Raw genomic sequence first — 23,776 nt, 5'->3', positions numbered from 1 at the left:
AACAAGACGATCAAATTTTCACTTGAAATGTTGTACTATGAATAAGGAAAGGTCAAATTCTTCGTGAAACATTTCGAATGAGTCACGTTTTTCTCCACGATACGATTTAGTTACAAAAGTAGTTATTGAATTGAAAAGTAGTAAAAATAATAATCCTTATGTATTTGTAGTTAAGAATTAATTTTGAATGTTATTATTCCGGTTAATGCTATTAATCAAATATGTATCAGTTTGTCATATTGATCTTGTGTTTACTTGGAATAAGTCTCATTATTAAATGACATACATTGGCCATCAGCTTGACAAAGGTGGAAGATTTCTATAGTTGGGTCAGCTCGAAAAAGACGTAACTCAAAGATTTTTGTGTAGTGTTCCACATTTAGGGCTCATTTTCGGATGTCGTTCTCAAGTCTCAACATAAAATCCTGTAATATTGTAGTGACACCACATTACTAAGCATGAGACTGCAACGGTTTTAAGTATGTGGGCTTCATCCAATGTGAGCCAATCATCATCGAAAGAATCAATCTTGTCCATTTTTTTTTTCATTCGCGGTTTTATATTCTTTCGCGAAGCAACTGCTCTTGAGTTGTTAGGTCTCCTTCGGAGGCGCAGGTCTTCTTCAGGCAGCTGAGGGCGATGCTCGACTTCTGCGAATGCACCATCTCGCAGAAGGAGGCGGCGGGGCACGTGAGAGACGTTGCAAATTTTCATATTTATCAGATATCTTAACAATGACGTTTAAAGATTCCGTTAAATACAAACAAACATATAAGAGTATAAACACATGCTAAGCTAAATAAAACCATGTTAAATACGGAAACACGACAATGAATAACACGTGTCTGTTCTATATTTGCTACAATCTATGCACATTTTGGCGCCATCACGCATTAATATATCGATGCCATCACGCGGCCCGTCGCCATATTTGTGTTTTAACGTTATTTTCAATTTATCCTATGCTATAAATATTTCAATTTGAGCTGTTTTTTTTTATTGTGTATCTAAGGAAAAACACGAAATTTCCTTATTTTGATAATGTAATTCTCAACTTACGTTTATCGTTTGGTATTGCGAGGACAAATGTAAAATATAGAGGAAAATGGAGAAGAGTAAACAATGATTATTTATTGATGTATTCAATATTTACCGCGCAGTAGCCTGACCTCCGGGCCAATAGAATGCCCAGAACGGGTCTCTGAAAGGCGACTCGCCTTCTTTAGCTCTCCATAGCGGACATTCCGGTGTGATGAGACGCAGAACCAGCTCGGGAGTCAGGTGTCGTCGCGATAAGGCCGTGTGCCTTATGATGGCAGCCGAAATGTCTCTCAACATCTGAAATTGAATTATAAATTGAGATAGAACTAAAATAAATGAAACTTAAATAAGAATTGTAAAATCTATATAATATACAAAAATGAATTGCTGTTCGTTAGTCTCGCTAAAACTCGAGAACGTCTGGACCGATTTGGCTAATTTTGGTCTTGAATTATTTGTGGAAGTAGGAGAAAAAATTATACAACGAGTATACAAATGATATTAAGACATCATATCTAAGGTGCGATGTTTAAGGACTCGGGTAACTAAGTAGTAGGTGGCTTGCGAGTTCGTTCACCTATCTAAGCAATAAAAATGAACCAAAAGAGGTTATGACATCAGATAAACATCTATAGTAATACAAAAATTAGGAATACTTGTAGATTTTATTGAAGATTAAGTAAAATACATAGAAAGTGAAACAAATATCGATCCGATACGTCTTATCTGGCGATAAGTGTACGTACCACACACATATTTGCGAAACTAAGTATACAACGATAAGTAGTTGGTTCTGCAGAAATATTTGTTTCTTGTTTTGCAATATTTATATTATCTTGAAGCTCAGATGATGAAATGTGGCGTTTTCTTAGAAAATAATATTTACGGTCTGGTCTAAACTATTTCAATTCTATTTTGAATTCCACGGCCATATGTTAAATGAGGAGAATATTTTTCATTGCCTGCAACTCTGTGTCTATTCGCGTGTCACTATACTCGGAAAGTATTTTTTTTTATTTATTGCTTAGATGGGTGGACGATCTCACAGCCCACTTGGTGTTAAGTGGTTACTGGAGCCCATAGACATCCACAACGTAAATGCGCCACCCACCTTGAGATATAAGTTCTAAGGTCTCAAGTATAGTGACAACGGCTACCCCACCCTTCAAACCGAAACGCAATACTGCTTCACGGCAGAAATAGGCGGGGTGGTGGTACCTACCCGTGCGGACTCACAAGAGGTCCTACCACCAGTAACATTACAATTATGTAGATTAAATTTGGACAATATAGGACGACGGGTGTTACTAGCCAACGGTACTTGATGGTGAGTGGTCACCGTCGTTCTTTTAACCCAAAGACACAGTCCACTGAGTTTTTCGCCGGATCTTCTCAGTGGGTCGAGTTTCGGATCTGGCGGTAGATTCTGCGAAGCTCTTGCTAGGGCCAGTGTTAGCATCACTCCGGTTTGAGCCCCGTGAGCTCACCTACACGTTAGGGCGAAGCTGATAAAAAAGTCGTTCTTAGATATTCCCGAGAACTATTTTTTCAGCGTTATCTGAAGACGATGAAGTCAGTCATTCTGCTTTCAAAGTAAAAAAAAGTAGCTCCTAGAAACCCACCATGAATTAATCGGTCCAAAGTCAAGTCAAAATCGATCCAGCCGTTCCAGCCAGAGATTAGCCGGAACAAACAAACAGACAGACAGACAAAAATTGTAAAAAATGTCGGTTATTTCAATATTTTTTATTTTTTATTTATTGCTTTTTATTTTTTAGAAAGTTTTTATTTTTTATTTATTGCTTAGATGGGTGGACGATCTCACAGCCCACTTGGTGTTAAGTGGTTACTGGAGCCCATAGACATCCACAACGTAAATGCGCCACCCACCTTGAGATATAAGTTCTAAGGTCTCAAGTATAGTGACAACGGCTACCCCACCCTTCAAACCGAAACGCAATACTGCTTCACGGCAGAAATAGGCGGGGTGGTGGTACCTACCCGTGCGGACTCACAAGAGGTCCTACCACCAGTAACATTACAATTATGTAGATTAAATTTGGACAATATAGGACGACGGGTGTTACTAGCCAACGGTACTTGATGGTGAGTGGTCACCGTCGTTCTTTTAACCCATAGACACAGTCCACTGAGTTTTTCGCCGGATCTTCTCAGTGGGTCGAGTTTCGGATCTGGCGGTAGATTCTGCGAAGCTCTTGCTAGGGCCAGTGTTAGCATCACTCCGGTTTGAGCCCCGTGAGCTCACCTACACGTTAGGGCGAAGCTGATAAAAAAGTCGTTCTTAGATATTCCCGAGAACTATTTTTTCAGCGTTATCTGAAGACGATGAAGTCAGTCATTCTGCTTTCAAAGTAAAAAAAAGTAGCTCCTAGAAACCCACCATGAATTAATCGGTCCAAAGTCAAGTCAAAATCGATCCAGCCGTTCCAGCCAGAGATTAGCCGGAACAAACAAACAGACAGACAGACAAAAATTGTAAAAAATGTCGGTTATTTCAATATTACAAACAGACATTCCTATTTTATTTATATGTATAGATGTTATTCCTTCACCGCGAAAGTCCATCGTGAACATGTGTTAAGTACGTATTTCATTAGACAAATCGGCCCCTATCTGCGGGATTGGAACATCGACTTGTCAGGTGTATCACTAGATCGGGTGTCTTATCCTTTAGTCCGCGCCGATTTCACGGACTGTATTCAAAGATGGAGAATAAATGTCAGTTGAAAAGATAAAAATCCTATGTTGTTTTGAATATTTCGCATTGTTAGTAAACAATCTCGACAGTTTTCCCAGTAAGTGATAAGAGCTATCAATCGGGTTTGGCGCCGCGCGGTGCTTAGCGCCGATGTCACCGGCTGACACTGACTGTCTGTTTGTTTACTGCGCATTTTTGATTATCGGATTTTTCAGAATCCCCAGTATAGGATTACAAAGGCGTTGACAAGATAAACAGCAGGTGCAGCAAGCTAGGAATTTAATACATGTGTTTTTAGATGTACTAGTGGTCCACGGTAGTCGAAATTCGACTATAATTTCGGATCGTTTGGAACCTCTGGGTCTGCGGAGGGACTTCGGTTCCCTCTGTATTTTGTACCGTATGTTCCATGGGGAGTGCTCTGAGGAATTATTCGAGATGATACCGGCATCTCGTTTTTCCCATCGCACCGCCCGCCACCGGAGTAGAGTTCATCCATACTACCTGGAGCCACTGCGGTCATCCACAGTGCGTTTCCAGAGATATTTTTTGCCACGTACCATCCGGCTATGGAATGAGCTCCCCTCCACGGCGTTTCCCGAGCTCTATGACATGTCCTTCTTCAAACGAGGCTTGTGGAGAGTATTAAGCGGTAGGCAGCGGCTTGGCTCTGCCCCTGGCATTGCTGAAGTCCATGGGCGACGGTAACCGCTCACCATCAGGTGGGCCGTATGCTCGTCTGCCTAAAAGGGCAATAAAAAAAAATATATATATATATATATATTGAAATTATAAGTTTGGTATGATTCTATTGTCAAAGACTATTATGGTTCCATGTCATTACCGATCCTCCCGATCCACTAACGGTGCTTTTAGGTACCTCAAGCACCGGTCATCGTTCTCGTCGTCTATGGTCTCTCTAGGTAATAGGTAAAATATGCTTCTATAATTACAGATTTCACCAAGACTACATTTTAGACAAATATTAATAAAGACAAACAATATTTAGCCTATTCTCAATTTGACCACAGACTATAAGCAATAAGAAAAGTTTGACAATACACAAATACAGGGTGGCCCATAAGTCCTTTGAAAAGTAAAATTTGAATAAAACGAACAGGGCGCGCGTGAGCGGTGCAGGGGAAGCGGGGGGAGTAACTTCGGTTTCTGGGAATTTAGTCGCGATGGAGCGTTTTACCGGAGCGGACCGTGCGTTTTGTGTGCGCGAGTTTTATAAAAACGACAATTCGGCAACCGTTGCGCGGCGTAAATTTCGAGAACACAAAGGTTTACACAACTTTGACGACACTCCAACTCTTCAAACGATTAAGAACTGGGTTGCTAAGTTCGAGGAGACCGGTTCGACGTTAGATAAACCGCGGTTGGGTCGCCCAAGGACGTCACGTACGGAACAAAACATAGACACAGTGACACAGTCTATTCGCGAAAATCCGACACAGTCAACTCGTAAGCGCGCCAGAGCATTAAACGTATCCAGGACATCGTTACAACGGATTTTGAAGAAAGATTTACATATGCACCCTTACAAAATTCAGTTGGTTCAAGAATTAAAGGAAACTGACGGTATTCAAAGACAAAATTATGCGAATGAAATGTTGAATCGGTTTACTTCCTTCAATAACATAATGTTCTCTGACGAGGCTCATTTCCATCTTAACGGGCATGTTAGTAAACAAAATTGCCGCTATTGGAGCCCCATCAATCCAAAACTTAAGCATCAGAAGCCCTTACATAGTCCGAAAGTGACTGTTTGGGCCGCTATGTCAGCCCATGGTATCCTAGGGCCTTACTTCTTTGAGGATGGCAGAGGGCGCGCAGTTACTGTTACGTCGGAGCGATATGTGGCTATGATCGAAGAGTTTTTCATACCAGAATTGCAAAACTTTTCAGGCTTTAATGCCAGGACGTGGTTTCAACAGGATGGGGCCACTTCTCACACCTCTAACACTGCTATGCCCGTTATCCGTCAACTTTTTCCTGGCAAAGTTATCTCTAAGAGAGGAGACATTTCCTGGCCTCCACGTAGTCCAGATCTGACCCCGATGGATTTTTTTTGTGGGGCTACCTTAAGGCTAAAGTATACGACACAAACCCGCGGTCAATTGAGGCCCTAAAAGAAAACATCCGCAGAGAAATGACAAGCATTTCAGCAGTGACGTGCCGCGCAGTCATCGACAATTTTAGACGTCGTTTGCAAGAGTGCCGTGATCGCAACGGATTACATTTAGATGTTATTTTCAAAAAATAATTCCCGTTTTTTAAGCTTTTTATGTAAATAAAAATTTAATTCATAATGTAATTAGTTTTATTTTAATAAATTTTTTTTCATATCAAAGGACTTATGGGCCACCCTGTAGTATGCATGCTTGAGTGTGCCAAATACATGGTAGTTAGTGTGTGTAATGTTATTTTTATTGATTTAATGTATTGTTTATGCATAGTAAATAGAAATATTAACATTCTGCACTCCTCTATTATCTCTATAAGTGTGGGAAATTACATACCCCTCCGTCCGCACAATTTTCGTAAAAAGGGATACAAAGTTTTTGCTTCACGTATTAATATATTGAAGAGTTCGATTACTATGAAATTCAAACATTGTCGCAAAACAAACTTGGAGCACGACCACTACAAACCTACTCATAAAGAAATGTTCTGATGTCCTGGTGGTACTGGTGGTAGTGCCTTTCGTGAGTCCGCGCGGGTAGGTATCACCACCCTGCCTATTTCTGCGATGAAGCAGTAATGCGTTTCGGCTTGAAGGATGGGGCAGCCGTTGTAACTATACTGAGACCTTAGAACTTATGTCTCAAGGTGGGTGGCGCATTTATGTTGTAGATGTCTATGGGCTCCAGTAACCACTTAACACCAGGTGGGCTGTGAGCTCGTCCACCCATCTAAGCAATAAAAAAGTCCACGCGTCGTTACATAGCTACTTTTTTCTAATTCCAGATATTCATCAGGACTGAAGACTCATCATGAGCCATCCCTCCGACTCACCATCTAAGCCGAGACCAATATTACAGATTGCTTGTAGATTCATTGGTTCAGCGCGGAACTAGTCAATAATTAAGCAAGTAGGCTAAAGAAAATGAGCACGTCGCAATATATTATTTGGTAAATGTGGATTTAAGTGTGGTTAGTTAACATAATTTTCACGTAATGAGGTCGTTGGACTAAAGACGCTAGTGTGTGTGTGTATGATCGCTGTGAACCGCGTGAGACATGGCACGTCTCCTTCCAAATATTTTACTGTAATTCCTGATGCTGGTGGATTCTGTGGTGGTAGGGCGTTTTGTGAGCCAATATGGGTAAACACCACCATCCCAATTTTGTCGCGAAACCGTCATACAGCACTACCGAGAATTCCGCCCCATGTCTCAAGGTGAGTCGGGCATTCTATCCGAGATGTCTGTGGACTCCGGTGACCATATCACACCACAGTAGTCGTGAGGAATTCAATAAAAAAACCGTTATGGTTCTACTGTACTTAGACAACTTTTCCCTTTTGTGGTATTCCCAAGGAGGTATGATTTGTATGTGAGTTTAGACAGCATCGTAATTATGCTGGTACTTCTGAAACATTGTAGTAATGATAATTCTACCAATTGGGAATCCCATCGTGATTGTAATTTTTTTCCGTAAAATCCAGAGTTGGTGGCAACAGATATATTTTCAACAACAAAAGGAAAATAATGTTACCTCTTTTATCTGTAATGAATTTCACATAAATACCCAATTAAATAACATCATCATCATCATCATCATCATCAGCCTTTATCTGCCCACTGCTGGACATAGGCTTTCCCCAATGCCATCATTAATCATTAATAACCAAAATCAATCCAATCATCAAACCAATCAAAATCATTTTACCGAAAAATAAAACAAAAACTCATAAAAAGTGTTTCGTTCACTAAGTAAGTTTCGACCCGTCAACCATAAAATATACATTAATAAATCAATAAAGAAAACATTACACACACTACATAACTGTATTTGACGCACACACGCATGCATACTATTTATTGTCAAACTTTTGTTCTTGGCGGCTGTTGTCAAATTAAGAATTGATTAATATTGTTTGTCTTTGTTATTATTTTTTTATAGAGTAGCCTTGGCGAAATTTGAGATTATAGAAGTATAAAATACAATCATAATAGTGTACAAACTTACAATTCCAATTAATTATAGTCGAATTTCGACTACTGCGGGACCTCTAGTATCAATAATAAATTAATTTTAGTAAATTTTTCATCGGAATGTAAATATGGTGACTGCAGTTATTAAATGTTTTTTTTTTATTGTTATGTATATTTAAACAAGTAAGGCTATTTAATTATGCAATCTGTAATTTGTTTATTGAGATCAAGCAACGCTATATCAATCCAAGTAATGTCATCAAAAAGATTTCCCTTAGGTATTCGATCTTACGGCCATTGCAACCTATTTACACCATAATAACAACATAACAACATTGCTGAGGCCCGTTGACCTATTGCCGAATTATATACTGGAGCTGAAAGTTGGTTTATAGTAAGAGTTATTGTAAGCAGGCCCGGTTGAGGCGTCCATGTGCTTGTTTCTGCTGCAAAGTGTGTTCTAGTTTTGAGGGTGGGGGACAGCTGTTAAATAATACAGTTGAGACTACGGCGTCATGTTTCAAGGTGAGTGGCGGCATTCACGTTGCGTTATTCATGGGCCACGATAACCAGTTTAAACCAGCTGGACCGTTCGTACACCCATCTTAACATTCAATAGAAATCTTCAAGCTTAATTGATGACTTTGCTAATAGGGAGTCTTGTGGTGCTAACTTGTGCGGGCTTAAAACCAGTTCAACTGCTAACACGTCAGTCCCGTGATGTATTGGTGTACGGCGTACCTAATGGGACACGTGTCGAAAACCACGGTTTCATTCTCTATATAGCATGACGCGTGCCACGTAGGTACATATCTCGCAATATTACGAAAGACAAAAAGAAAGCCTTGCCGACAGCAGTTACAAAAGTTCTTGTAGTCGAAAATGTCAAGAGTACCAATTTTGTCGAGAAACGAAAGGATTCTTTCTCATCTCCCTTGTGACCTTCAAAGGCGCCTGATTTTCAGTGATCGGCGACGCTCAGCGAATCTATCGCTGAGGACTCTTTTCGGATCTCTTTTGAGGAATGACAGACAGTTCCAGAAAATTATGATAAAAAATGATCTCTGAAAACGTACTGTATATTCGTTGTCAATTGTTACAACTGGTAACAAAGTATGCGTCCTTCTACACGTGAAATGTACAAGAGATCATTGAGCATAACTAACGTGACCATACGTCCCGCTTTGGGCGGGATTGTCCCGCTTTCAGGCGGTCCGTCCCGCTGTCCCCAACAAGAACAAAAATGTCCCGCTTTCATTTATCTGTTGTCCATGTGTCTATTAGAAACTTACCGAATACTTCCTTATCCCAAATCCTTATTGTATTACTAAATACATACTAAAGTAACTCTAATTTTGCTGTAGGAAAGTAGTTTTTTGTTTGCGAAATTATTTACAAATATTATTTTAAGGGCATGTTGGTGTAAGAATTAAGATGTCAGTGAGGGTAAATTAACATAATAAATTATTTCAAGTAATTTTTAAACCATATTTTTTATTTTGCACTTAAATATTACATCTTACCCCGACAGGGTACTATATAATATATGTATTTATTTTATATAAGAAATCCCGTGGGCGTCCCGCTTTGACACGAAAAGAAAATGGTCACGTTAAGCATAACCCAAAATTACTTTTTTTATTGCTTATATCTAGTGTTAAGTGGCTACCGGAGCCTGTAAACGCTGCCACCCTCCTTGACGATAAGTTCTAAGTCTCAGTTTTATAGTGTAAAGCAGGGGCTCCAAAACTTATTTTGTTTATTGCCCACTTTGAAAAGACATTATTTTTTTAGCGCCCCCGTTCTTTGACCTACTAAAAACCACTATAGCGAGATCTCGGTCGGTCTAAGAGTCATCCTAGAGTTACAAATCGCCTCCCAAGCCTCTACACAACGTCCGCATTTTTTTCAGGGTCTCTTACCGCCCCCCTTTAGGCCTGCAACGCCTACAAGGGGACGTTATCGCCCACTTTGGGAAAGGCTGGTGTACAGGCTACCCCTCCCTTCAAAACGGAACACATTACTGCTTCGCATCCAAAATAGGCAGAGTGCTGGTACCAACCCGTGTCGGCTCACAAAATGAACCTAGATCTCTAGTCGCGATGACAGTATCTAAAAATTTGATAATATGTACTGTATTCCATATTTCTAGAACCCGGTCAATATTTAGCTGGGAAGATCTTAGTGTGATACTGTCGTTTACTTGTGGTAGGGTCAGTTGGGTAGTGCTACTATCCCGCGGAGTAATCACTTCTTTGGACCCATTCAATAGAGACCTTAATCGTATGTCTCAAGTTAAGCAATCTGTTACAAATGGTAACTTCTGTATGGCTGTATGTTTGTATTGTATCTGCGACTTCGAACAATTCAGATCAGGGCTGTACAAACCTTGCTTTTAATGCGGCTTCCGAAAAGTATCTGAAATCGTGTCGCGACTGAAGGAAACCTAAATCCCTAAAGACGTTCCAAAGATCAGTTTTCGTTATAGAAAAAAATCTACTTTACTTTTTTACTTTTAATGTTCATAATAAATAGTTTTATTTATTTATTTTATTTATTTATTTATTATTTACACACAAAAAAGAAGACATAGTACAGAGTAATAGGAAAATTATGTACAAAGGCACTGCTTATTTCTTTAAGAAATCTCGTCCAGCAGACCTGCGAGAGGATTATGAGAATAATAATAATAATTAAAAGTGATGAGTGTGTGTAGAACAGCTAAAATAACAAATACAATATGAGAATTATAGTAATGCACATAAACATAACAAATATTGTTAAACTTGAATACAAAATAGTTTTTATGACCCTAATTTTTTTTATCGCCTGTAAAACATCTAGGCCGGACAGCCCTGCCCTACTTATTCAGGGTACCAGCCTTCGCAACGAGGGAGGGAACCGTTCACGCAACTTGTACACTGACGTCAAAAACAGCAACAGCTTAGATCCGGGTGAGCAAATCGGTATAACAAAATAAAATTTGCGTAATCAAATCAATAGTAAGCGGAGATACCTGTTGACTTTCATTGATAATAGAGGTCAAATATTGTTTGATATTATATACATACTAGATATTATCTTATATACTAGATATTATCTTATATATGGCAAACGTTGTTTTGCCATATATAAGATTTCTAGGGAATTTCTAGTGTAGAAACATAAAACTAACTTATTGTAAGTGTGTAAGGATGTGGTAGATGAGTGAAAGAGGCATGTAGCGCTGTGAACGATGAAGGAATATAAAAATAACAATACCTCATTCAACCACATAATGTCTCAATATAACAAAAAAAAAAAATTGTCCAAAAAATAAAAAATAAATCTTAGGGGTGGACAACCCTTATCACTTAAGGGTATGAAAAATAGATAGTAGCCGATTCTCAGGCTTACTGAATATGCATAAAAAAATTCATGAGAATCGGTCAAGCGGTTTCGGAGGAGTATGGGAACGAACATCGTGACACGAGAATTTTATATATTAGATATATATCTTAAATTTTTAATGTAAGGCTTATTAATGCATGCCAACCTGACGACAGCCTTGACGACAGACTGCCTTTGATATTAACAGTGTCTGTTTATAGCTGTCAACTGTATAGCACTCTTAATTATTAAGTAAGTAGATAGTACTTTCACTGGTGGTAGGATTTCTTGTGAGTCCGCGCGGGTAGGTACCACCACCCTGCCTATATCTGCCGTGAAGCAGTAATGCGTTTCGGTTTAAAGGGTGCGACAGTCGTTCTAACTATACTTCAGACTTTAGAACTTATATCTCGAGGTGGGTGGCGCATTTGCGTTGTAGATATCTGTGAGCTCCAGTAACCATTTAACACCAGGGTGGGCTGTGAGCTCGTCCACCCATCTAAGCAATAAAAAAAATGTGTAGGGCGAATCTATGAGTGCCTTTAACTATATGAGAATAGCTTGGCATCGGTATAGATCTGCAGATAACTGTATCAGTAGCAGTGTAGTACTGTTTATGTAAATTGTACAGACTTATCTTTATAATTACACGCCGTTACATCATATTAGCACAATAAACACAATTATTACATACATCCCATTTTAGTATCATCTATTTATAAACTCGAAGAGTTCAAAGTACTGGCTGCGTCACCCGCTTATGAAGTTAACTTCTTTAATTTTAATTTTTAATTTTATTAACTTTATAAAGTTAACTTTAAGTTAACTTAAATAAGTAATTGAATTTATATTTGGATTTATGTCCAAACCATGCTAAGAGTTCATGAGCTTACTTAGTCACTTATCACTGACCACAATCCAGTTAACAACAAAAGAATTGCGAGCATTTCTATATATCTTAAAGGTTAAAGGCACTCGTAGATTCGGCCTACACATTTTTTTTATTGCTTAGATGGGTGGACGAGCTCACAGCCCACCTGGTGCTAAGTGGTTACTGGAGCACGCATACATCATTCATCATCATCAGACACATTGAGGTATAAGTTCTAAGGTATAGTTACAACGGCTGCCCCACTCTTCAAACCGAAACGCATTACTGCTTCACTGCAGAAATAGGTAGGGTGGTGGTACCTACCTCACAAGAGGTTCTACCGCCAGTAAATAGAAATCTCTCCACTTTTATTGCACAGTATAATAAACAACAACATAAAAGTGCAAGTGGCTACTAATACAACTAATAACATAAGCAGATAACATGTATAATTGCATTAAACCAACGGTTGGGGAAAAACCATATCGCTCCATGTTTAATACAAGCCCCAGTACTTCCCGTGAGTGATTCTTTGTTATCTATTTAGGTTAAAATGCTATAAAACTTTACGAATTAGGCTTTTATTTGTTCAAAGAGGAATGATAACATTGACAATGTCATATAGTTGGTTCGTCCTAGTAAAACTACTCGGGAATGTCGGCTAGAAATAGGTTGACGGTCATATTTCAGTCTTTTACCATACGTGAAGATTGGGATCAGTATGTAACTGTAGAGGACTGTATCTATAGTAATGTAGTGTAGGATATTCTTTACTGGTGGTAGGACCTCTTGTGAGGTGAGTTTCATTCGCGATAAATTCGTTGATGAAAGTTTCCTAATTGTAGGAAAAAAATCCAAATCTTACATTGTTCTAGTCGTCCCGTGACTTTTGTTGACCTGTTCCTTCATCTTGTTAGTGTTGATGGCCATAGCAGGACAAACTGTTCAATTTCTGAACGTCAAAGTGTAGCGGCGTCCGCCATGACGGCGGCAACTCCCTTTCAAATCCAGCCGTCAAGAGCGACGCATCGATTTTATATCTCTTTTATTTTAAGTCTTTAATTTGTAATGTAAGGACAATTAAATATCTCAAAACAATAAGTACAGTCCACGCTCAATTGCCCCAACGCAACACGGTTTTAACACGGTCGTGACATTCTGATTATAACAATTATTTGCGTACCACCAGTACTACTACTACTACTACTACTACTACTACTACTACAATAAACAAAGAAACAACTGGTGATAGGACCTCTTGCGAGTCCGCACAGAACCGGTTCGTGCCACAGAATACCGGTTTGAAAACACTCTTCCTGCTGTTTCTCTTTTTAAACAAAAAATATGCGAATACGAATGAAAACCATATCCTTGAATTTCAAACTATACTGGTGGCAGGACGTCTCGTGAGTCCGCACGGGTGGGTACCACCGCCCTGCCTATTTCTGCCGTGAAACAGTAGTACGTTTCGGTTTAAAGTAAAGGGTGGGGCAGCCGTTGTAACTATATTAAGACCTTAGAACTAATATCTCAAGGTGGGAGGCGGCATTACGTTGTAGATGTCTATGTCCTCCCACCGCGTCCACCCATGTATGCAATAAATAAAAACAAGCAAAACAACAAAATAGCCGACAACGATGACATAAAAAGGTTTTTTTTCCCCAAGACTTCCTCGTTGTTTAGATCGTTCCAAAGCCCAGCCCGGTGTGACTTCCATCAGGAATTTCAATTCAAATGGAAATACCTTGTACCTGCGTAGCGAGAAAACCTAATACCTCTGTATCTAGTTACTGACAGGCGGCGTCATTACCTATCGAGTTACGAAACACGTATTATGAATGAATCCGCTGACGTCACAAGTGACAGCGTACACACACACACACATACACACCACACACAAATACACCACACACAGACGCACACACACCTATACACTTGGTGACACTGACCTGTCGTTTATGAATCCGTCTGGCGAACTCTTGTCACAGATTCGATAGGAGTGATTTTTTTATTGCGGAAGGTGTATTGATTTATATTGTTCATGTTAATGGCTAATGTCAACTGACATTAACACCGACAGTTGACGAATCATGTTTAAAAGTTTAGTTGTCGAGAAAATACTTGTGTTTAAGATACAGAATTTCGAAATATTTAATTATAGGACCTATGAATTTTTTTTCCCGTTAAGCGGGTTATGTGGGATTTGACAATCTGCAGACGTTGGGAGCAGACCCAAAGATATTTTTAGGGCCTTACCGCACCAATCGACTCCTCTTGCACTGTCTCACCCGGCACATCATCTCCGCCCATGGTAATAAGATATGTTATGCAGCTACAGGTGTCTTTCGCCAAATGAACCCAGTTAAAAAAAAAGTAGATCGGCATGTCCATCAATGAATCATATGCTTTCTTTGGAGATTGTCAGTAAAAACCCAAAATAACGCAATCGATGACTTCAGTGACGACAACACTTGCCTCGGCTTGACACCGTTTACTCGAACGTAGAGAATACAGATCTGTGTGCTCAGTGCGAGTTTTTTTACGTTCTCGATAGAGTAAAAGTTAACTTATTAACGTATGGAGTTGGATCGTTTGCCTACGTTTGCCGCTTGGGGCGCTGTTCCAACTGCATACTTGAGCGAACTTTTACGAATTCTGTGGCTATAGAAATATAATATTCTTTGACCATATAACCATAGAACCTTAATATAGCTCAAACGTATAATTTCAATTAATTATAGTCGAATTTCGACTACTGGGAGACCACTAGTATGTATAAAGATGTGTATCAGTACACATAGTACAAGGAATCATAGCGTGTTTTTAAATTAATATTCTTGGGATGGAGTGGGTGGTGGTAGTCATGTTGTGATGTTTATGCGGGGTGGTACATAACACCAAGCGAGCCGTGAACTCTTGTATGCACCTATGTAACACAACCCGCAATGTATCCTGAAGGTATGCGTGATATCCACTGATCTTTTAACGTAAGTAATACATTGAATCTATACTTATATACAAAAATGAATTGCTGTTCGTTAGTCTCGCTAAGACTCGAGAACGGCTCGACCGATTTGGCTAATTTTGGTCTTGAATTATTTGTGGAAGTCCAGAGAAGGTTTAAAAGGTAGATAAATGTTCGGAATTAAACAAAAATCGCCCGTCGGACGGATTCCTTTTGTTTGTTTTAAGTTTATTTTATACAAAAGTTTAGGTCTTTTATTTATCGATTGAGGCACTACGAAGTCTGCCGGGTCAGCTAGTAACTGAATAAATAAATAAATTGCGTCGAGTGTACATCAGCAAAATACTATTTTCGGTACCTCATTATCGATCGCATGAAATCAAACAAAAATCATTACTTATATTCCAGCGGCTTCAAACACATTGTGTATTTAACACCGCGATATTATCGGTTATCAATCCAGTTTATCATGATGGAGCTGAATAACTAAACAAACATTGTTTTCATAGCCGACACGAGGGCCGGTGATATTTATCTGGCACTAAAGCCCTTTTTTTTAATGCTTAGATAGGTGGACGAACTCACAGCCCACCTGGTGTTAAGTGGTTACTGGAGCCCATAGACAACCACAACCTAAATGCGCCACCCACCTTGAGATATAAGTTCTAAGGTCACGAGTATAGTTACAACGGCTGCCCCACCCTTCAAACCGAAACGCATTACTGCTTCACGGCAGAAATAGGCAGGATGGTGGTACCCACCCGCGCGGACTCACAAGAGGTCCTACCACCAGTAATTATGCAAATTACCATATTCACCGAGTACTATGTGACGCAAGGTCGGAGCCTCAATAAGCCATATCTCTTGATTCATGTAGCTCCTTATATGTAAATAAGTCATAGCTTCAATATTGAGGGGTGAAATGCTATTTGGTTTAAGCGACATTCCACTTAACATGCGACTTTGTAATTAAAGGTGCGTTTTATTTGGTATCAGCATCAACGGTTCGATGTTTTTAATTGAACTTCAATTAAGTTATTGGAATAGTTGAAGAAGTTGTTTTTGTTTTGATATTTTTTACAAATTACAGACTTTAAATGGCTCCGTAAAGTTGCTTTGTCGCCTTCACTCCTCAATATAATGTTTAAAGACATATCAACAATTTAGAAAAAGGCGCCGGTCAATTAGGACATGTAGCTGTCTCTTTCGTCAGCTGACACTGATGCACCATAGATCCAAAAAATATCTCATTCATTCATTTTTTAACATTGATTTGGAACCGTTTATCTAAATGATTAAATAGTTTTTGACGATAAATCTGGATTGATTCTAATAAAACGGCTACTACATCTTACATAATATATAAAATTCTCGTGTCACAATGTTAGTTACCATACTCCTCTGAAACGGTTTGACCGATTTTTATGAAATTGTATATGCATATTCAGTAGGTCTGAGAATCGGTTACTATCTATTTTTCATACCCCTAAGTGATAAGGGTTGTCCACCCCTTAACATTTATTTGTTATTTATTGGACAATTTTTTTTTGTTATAATGAGGTATTATGTGGTTGACTGAGGTTTTGTTATTTTTATATTCCCTCATCGTTCACAGCGCTACATGCCTCTTTCACTCATTTACCACATCCTTAAACACTTACGATAAGTCAGTTTTTTTTTTCTACACTAGAAATTCCCTAGTAATCTTTTAAACGGCAAAACAACGTTTGCCGGGTCAGCTACTATTAGATAAAATTGTTTACGAACGAAAAATATATGACTTTTTGTATTTGAGTTTACCGCGGCTCATTGCGGACGAAACGCTACTCTATCTCTATCTGCATCTTCTCATTGCAAACGTCTTCTAAAGAAGAGTCAATAAGTCTTCAATTCGAGAGGTTCGTTTCAATATTATGTTACAAATCTGATGCAATTTCAATGAATGTTGAATGCATTTCTTTCAGCGATAACATTTCGATAATCGGATGTCTAGTTGTCATTATCGATATCAAATCGATAAGCTAATAGGGTCATCGTTGTGTTCTGTAGAATGTCGTTACAATTTATTAATCAGTTTATTTTCTGCATAATTTAAAAGTTCAGAGTATCGTACTATGATAGTATTTAGATCATGGGACACGAATATGACACCTCATACCAGGCCAGTAGGCTATTTTCCCAGCAATGTCATCATTTCTCAATTGTCTTTTCCCTCCTAGATTCTTACTGCCCCCACTTTTGCTGGTCGCATCAGTGGGTACCTTAGCAGAATCGGCCGTAATAGGTGATGTGCCGAACATATTCATAAATGCTAATAAATTATTCACACGGATTATGTTCATCCATCAAAATCATATCAAATAATTAGGCAAATGAAATCTTATCAAAATATTACATAAATTAAAATCAAAACACTGTCAAACATACAACAGTGTCTGTAACTTCTATCAGTCACTATCGCAAAGAGCCTGGCGCCCTTGATTCTGGTTGTATTACTGCGCACTAGAGGATACCTCTGATGATTGCGTCTCAACCATCAAGGGTCTTCAACTTTAGACATTCTTAGTTAGTTATTTTGTCCATTGCTCAATCTCTATGTGATGTGTCAAACAATTCTGGACGTGAGTTCTTCTAGGACCTTTCGGTACAAAAGTACTCGTACTGTGAAAATATTTCGTGATGAATGAACCCAGAGTAGCGTTAGTCCTGCGCCCTAAACAAAATTATAATGATCAAAAATGATCCTATTTAAATTTTGTATGATGTTATTTGTGGTAAAAAATTTAAGAAAAATACTTAATCAACCGAATGAAAGTGGACAGTGAATCCGGGGCAGCAGTGCAAAGCGTTGTTATTCTTAAAAATCATAACATCACAGCTTACAATCTTATCAAACCACACACCTACTAAACGATCTCAATGCTTAAAAATAGAATTCCGCAGAATTCGTTTTCAAAGTACGCACGTACCTAGTCTAAAATAGATAAAAATTATCACTTGATGATCGTAGTGTGTAGGTATATTTAGGTACGAGTTAGCGGCGCCGTCTAGACGGGCTTAAGATAGGAAGTCGACAGAGACACCCAATGGTCGAGGCACCAGCCACTTCGGCATCCCGTAGCGGTAGCTTGGCGGTGAGGGTTCTGTCTCATACGAAGCGCGGATGCTGGTTGTTGAGCGACAGAGGATTATAGTCGGCTCAACTCCGACGGGCCCCGGATACCGACTCCAACGCGTAAGCAAAGGTCCGGTGATTTCCTTTAGACACAAAATAATAATAATTAAACTCTCATAATTCTGAAACGGTATTCGCGGCCGCCCGCCGGTCAGTAGGGGACCTGAACCCGGGTGTTACTACTAAACTCCGCCCAGGGAAACTGTCCCGCTAACCGGTGTATAATCCGGTCGTGCGATCGTCGTGCCAGAGTCGGAGACAGGCAGGGTGGACAGAGGGCCCTTCCATACCCTGCGGCAGCCTGTCACGCAAACCGTGGTCGAGCACACACTATGTTCCACGCTTTATTCAGGTATTGGCTTTATTTCACTTCGAACGTCCTACCTCTCCCAATCCCACTCTCCCAAAACAAAATGAAATAAGTATTATGAACGTTACACGTTACAGGTTTTTCATCCTGTATATCAATGACATGCCCATCTATAGATGGCCCACACTACTTTGCGAATTACAGCACGGGGAACGCGCGATTTATCGACCATCAGAACCATTTTTAGGATCGTGGTGCAGGAGAGGCGATCAAAACTTGTGTTTGAAGTGAAGAACTCTCTGGGTCGAGTCTCCGAGTGAGTTGGGTCCCCTGGGTCTGTATTTTGAACCGTATGTTCCATGAGGAGTGCCCTGAGGAATTGTTTGAGTTGATACCATCATCTTGTTTTTATCATCGGATCGCCCGCCACCGGAGTAGAGTTCATCCATACTACCTGGAGCTTCTGTATTCATTCACAATGCGTTTCCAGAGATATTTTTTGCCACGTACGATCCGGCTTTGAAATCAGCTCCCCTCCACGGTGTTTCCCGAGCGCTCTGAGACATTCTTCTTAAAACGAGGCTTGTGGAGAGTGCTTAACCTTAGGTAGCGGCTTGGTTCTGCCCCTGACATTGCTGACGGTAACCACTCATCATCAGGTGGGCCGTATGTTCGTCTGCCTACAAAGGGAATAAAAAAAAACATATTTGTATCATTGTTTACTTCAAACTAATGAAGAGGGCAGGCCTCTTGACAATACACTTAATATTTGACTCACAATTAATTTATATTTATTTAGGGATATTAAAGGCGTATTTACGGAGTTTCAAACATAAAATTCCTGGTTGCAATAACATTACAACTATCATAAAGGATACCTTCAATTTTATGTGGTCAAATATGTTATTAACTACCGCCCCATAGGCACAGCCCACTGAGTTTCTCGCCGGACATTTTCAGTGGGTCGCTAATCCGATCGGGCAGAAAATTCTACGAAGCACTGCTCTTGCTGGGGCTAATGTTAACAAAATCTCTCAATTTGACCCCGTGAGATTACCTACCAGTTAGAGCGTGGCTAGAAGAGCTCCTTAGGCAATCAGAGAATAGGTAGGAAAGAAATAACCACCGATCTCAAGTTTGTGTATTTTGAACCTTATCTTTCAACGCGTAGTGGCAGTAGATTCCACATTGGACACTTCATTCTTATCGTTACGTCGTACTTATAAAATTCCTATGAAATTATGAATGCGGCGATAACATTCAAGGAAAAAGCGCGACACACTTTCAACTTTTCGAATTTTCTTCGATGTTCGCGAGATGATTACATAACTAAAGTTATTTTTACGGCTTAATCCAGCGTATTATTGTCAATTGCACAAAACGCATAGTGATGTCACGATCCTGGACACCTTCCCTGATCTTTGAGGGGCATTTGGATCGCAGAGAATGTAAACCTTCCGGCGGGTCGTGATCTCCAATACTTCTGGTCATTTGATTCGGCTTGTATTTATCCGACTAATCATGGCACCAACATCACTGGAGATTTGGATCAACGAAGGGAGATGCCAGAAAAAATATCGTTCAGACTAGATACTGATCCACAAACCCTTGAAGGGATCGAAAGGAAGAGTCTTTGTGTGTGAAAATAATAAAATCCATTATTTTCCCAGTTTTTGCTGGTCTAATAACATTGAACCGAACGTAGGAAGGGTTTTGTTTCCTCAGAGTTAACGTTAAGCTCAGGAGACATTTCCTTACTTGTCACCTGCGGCCACTCACCTTGTACGAGTGAAAATAAGCATCGGGTTTCAAATGTACCGCTATCTTAGCATGGCTCGCATTCATTCGATGCAAAAGTCAAAATAAAAAAAAGCGCAATTTGGGTAGTAAAGACCCCTGGATTGAGATTGCCCGATTTGGTATGGTATATGGTGCTCCACATTCGACACCTCCAAGTCAGGATTAAGGTATTTTGATTATTCTGTTCCTTATGTAAAAAATCCATCAATTACCGTAACAATTTCCTTCTGTTCTTGTCTGTGTACGTAGTTTGTAGTTTTTCTAATGTAATATTAATTAATGATAAATAAATAATAATATTTTTAACAGAGATATTGACAGTGACCCGACATCGAACCATGTGACCACGATTCACGGACTTGTTCAATAAGACTTTAATGTAAAGGCGAGAGGAACAAACAACACACACAGAAAAATATTCAGACGTATTTTCCTGTATCCTCAAACACAATGATTACGTCGTAACATTTGCATACAAAATAAAATTTAAATAGAATTATATCTTGTCCGAGTTATTGTTAAGCAAATATATTCAAGTGTATTGTTTAAGGCAAAATAAATTAATATGAAAACTGTGTAGGTAATATTCGAAAAACTGACTTTTAGTAGTCGTCGTGGCCTAACGGATAAGAAGTCCAGTGCATTTGTGTTGAAGCGATGCACCGGTGTTCAAATCCCGCAGGCGGGTACCAATTTTTCAAATGAAATGTTCACGATTGACTTCCACGGTGAAGGAATAACATCGTGTAATAAAAACCAAACCCGCAAAATTATAATTTGCGTAATTACTGGTGGTAGGACCTCTTGTGAGTCCGCGCGGGTGGGTACCACCACCCTGCCTATTTCTGCCGTGAAGCAGTAATGCGTTTCGGTTTGAAGGGTGGGGCAGCCGTCGTAACTATACTTGAGACCTTAGAACTTGTATCTCAAGGTGGGTGGCGCATTTACGTTGTGGATGTCTATGGGCTCCAGTAACCACTTAACACCAGGTGGGCTGTGAGCTCGTTCACCCATCTAAGCAACAACAACAACAAAAAAAAAAAACTGATCTTGACTGGAAATGTAGAAGCCGAGAGGAAACGGTTCAATGCAAACAGACCAGATTCTGCTGAGAGCTCAAACAGATAAAGGGTTGCGCGAGAAGATTGTTCTTGGACGAGTCGCATTCCCACCATCTATCCGATGATTTGCAAGCTAAGTAAATTTTCCCTTCGTAACAAGGTGACTCTCTCTACAAAACTTGCATACGTCCTGACCTATGCAAGTGTAGTGTTCGCTCATACGGGCCGCGCTAATTTTAAAACCCCTTCAAGTTATCCAATCCCGTTTTTTCACGATAGTCATCGGAGCATCGTGGTTCGTGAGGAACGTGGATCTTCATGACGACCTGGAGTTAGACTCCAGTAAGTATCTACAGTCAGCATCAGTGCACGATTCTTAGGAAGCGGCGCGACACGAAAACCCGTCTTTTGGGTCCTCCTGATCTACTACCGGTGCTTTTAGACCACAAGCACCGGTCGGCGTTCTCGTTGAACCCGTCGCTTGCGACGAAGGGGTCGGTGAGTAAATTAACCCACAGACACAGCCCACTAGTTTTCTTTTCGATCCAATCCGAACGGCTTTCTTCTGTTTGGAGTCAAATGGAAGTAGCTGGTATTCGGGAGCCCCGGCCCAGAGGTGGGAGCAGTACTCCATGCGAGGTCGGGCCTGTGCTTTGTAAAGCAAGTCTTTGTCCAGGAGTGAAGTACCGTTTCGCTCTGTTGAGGACTCCCTGCATTTTGGACGCCAACTTGGCTTTGCCCTCTAAATGACTCAGAATTTGGATATCGCTCAAAATGTCTACCCCAAATATGCCGATACTCGTGGAAGTTTGCAGGGATACTCCTTAGAATTGCGGCACCATGAAAAATGTGTGAACGCGCAGACATCCAAAATACCAAATCTTTCACAATTCGGATATATCAACCATACCCGAGTAACTTCTCCGTTATCATTTCTTTTGATGCTGTCCAATTTTCACATGGCCCCGTTGGCTAATCCATCAGCAACTTCAATGTTGGTGGTTATGATGCTCAAGGACGAATGTCAAACGTTTCAGTAATCCACCGGTGTCTGCTGGTATTTTTTTTCTTTTCAAGTGCTCTACGTGCACTTTCAAGTTGTTCCTCGTTGTCACAACCTGAGATGAACCTCGGATATTGTCTGATTTGGTTGATTTTCTAGAATTTCTTTCTTATATTTCTCAACCGTTTGGTTGGAATAAGCCAGACGTAAGCCGGGCGATTTATACTTGCATTTTCGTCACCAATATCGCTGATATTTTCATTAGCAATCTCCATGGAACCGTCGTTGGTTTTCGCGGCCCTCGTAGATTCCCTTTGAGCTTTTTTCCTTGCTCTATATTCTCGCTGATATTCTGCGGGTCTTTTCCTTCTTGTTGGCTTTGCAAAAGCAATATCACTACTCGCCGAAGGCCCAGCAGTCGTTGGTGGATTAATAGCAGACCCAGCAGTCGTTTGTGGATTAATAGAAGGCCTAGCAGTTGTTTGTTTGTCTACTATAGTTGATTGATGAGTGGTAGTAAATCCCCCCGTCGAAGTTGATGGAATTACAGCCAGGGAATCAATGAGTATATTGTCACGTTTGGCTTTTTTACGTGCTCGGTACTCTCTCTGGTATTCCGCGGCTGATTTTCTTTTCTTCGATGCTACTGATCCTGCGACGTTAATTGTAGAAGAATCAGCAGTCGTAAAAGGATCACTAGTTCTATTCAACGACTCTTTTTTCTCCTCCGCTCGCTTCCGTGCTCTGTAATCACGGTAATATTGTGCATTTTTCCCTCGTGGACCTCTTGAACCAGTGGAAGTGCTTGGGGTTGTCTCATCGTCTCGCCCTGGAAAATGTACATATTTGCATCAATAATGTATGTGAATGCGTCATATTGTAATTTCAAAAGAGAAAACTTAACAATCAATTGATCGCCGATCGTTCACAAGAGACGTACCTTGACATAACCTTAAATCCGTCGCATTGTCCGTGGGATTGTTTTCATGCATTTTTGACAATTTTTATTCACTACATTTGAAAATTAAAAATACTACCCTATTAAATTATATGTGTATCAAATCAAATAAGTAAATGAAATAATGAATATTATACTCGTAAATTAAAATAGAACAACAAGTAGGTACGTATTTCGGCTAATTTCACGACGCTCACACTGTTTAGGTACCTACTTCGCTGCATAGCAACAATACCACGCGCATTTGTTGGGATCTACCGACTCATTCTCTTTCTCTCTCCCTCTTGCGTTGAAATACTGTACGCTACTCGTTGCTAACGCTCGCGCTGGCCTGTAGCTGT

General features: G+C 39.9%; 2 protein-coding genes across 3 annotated transcripts in view; both read right to left on the bottom strand.

The window, feature by feature from the left end:
* Positions 1-23,776, bottom strand: part of LOC101742711 (electron transfer flavoprotein beta subunit lysine methyltransferase) — a 43,396-nt gene that overhangs the window by 14,243 nt on the left and 5,377 nt on the right. For both annotated transcript variants that reach the window (XM_062676776.1, XM_012696655.4), the window contains exon 2: positions 1,154-1,338. In XM_062676776.1, coding sequence (XP_062532760.1) covers positions 1,154-1,338 — 185 coding nt within the window. The remainder of the gene's footprint in view (positions 1-1,153; positions 1,339-23,776) is intronic.
* On the bottom strand, positions 19,320-23,635 carry LOC119628352 (uncharacterized). Its single transcript, XM_004933529.5, has 2 exons — positions 23,418-23,635; positions 19,320-23,306 (listed from the first exon to the last, which is right to left on the bottom strand). The coding sequence occupies exons 1-2, from the start codon at positions 23,467-23,469 to the stop codon at positions 22,633-22,635; spliced, it is 726 nt and encodes a 241-aa protein (XP_004933586.1). The 5' UTR covers positions 23,470-23,635; the 3' UTR covers positions 19,320-22,632.

The sequence above is a fragment of the Bombyx mori genome, chromosome 28 (genome assembly GCF_030269925.1).
Source record: "Bombyx mori chromosome 28, ASM3026992v2".
NCBI lineage: Eukaryota > Metazoa > Arthropoda > Insecta > Lepidoptera > Bombycidae > Bombyx > Bombyx mori.
The sequence above is the reverse complement of the archived record's forward strand: the minus strand, read 5'-3'. Positions and strand labels throughout refer to the sequence as shown.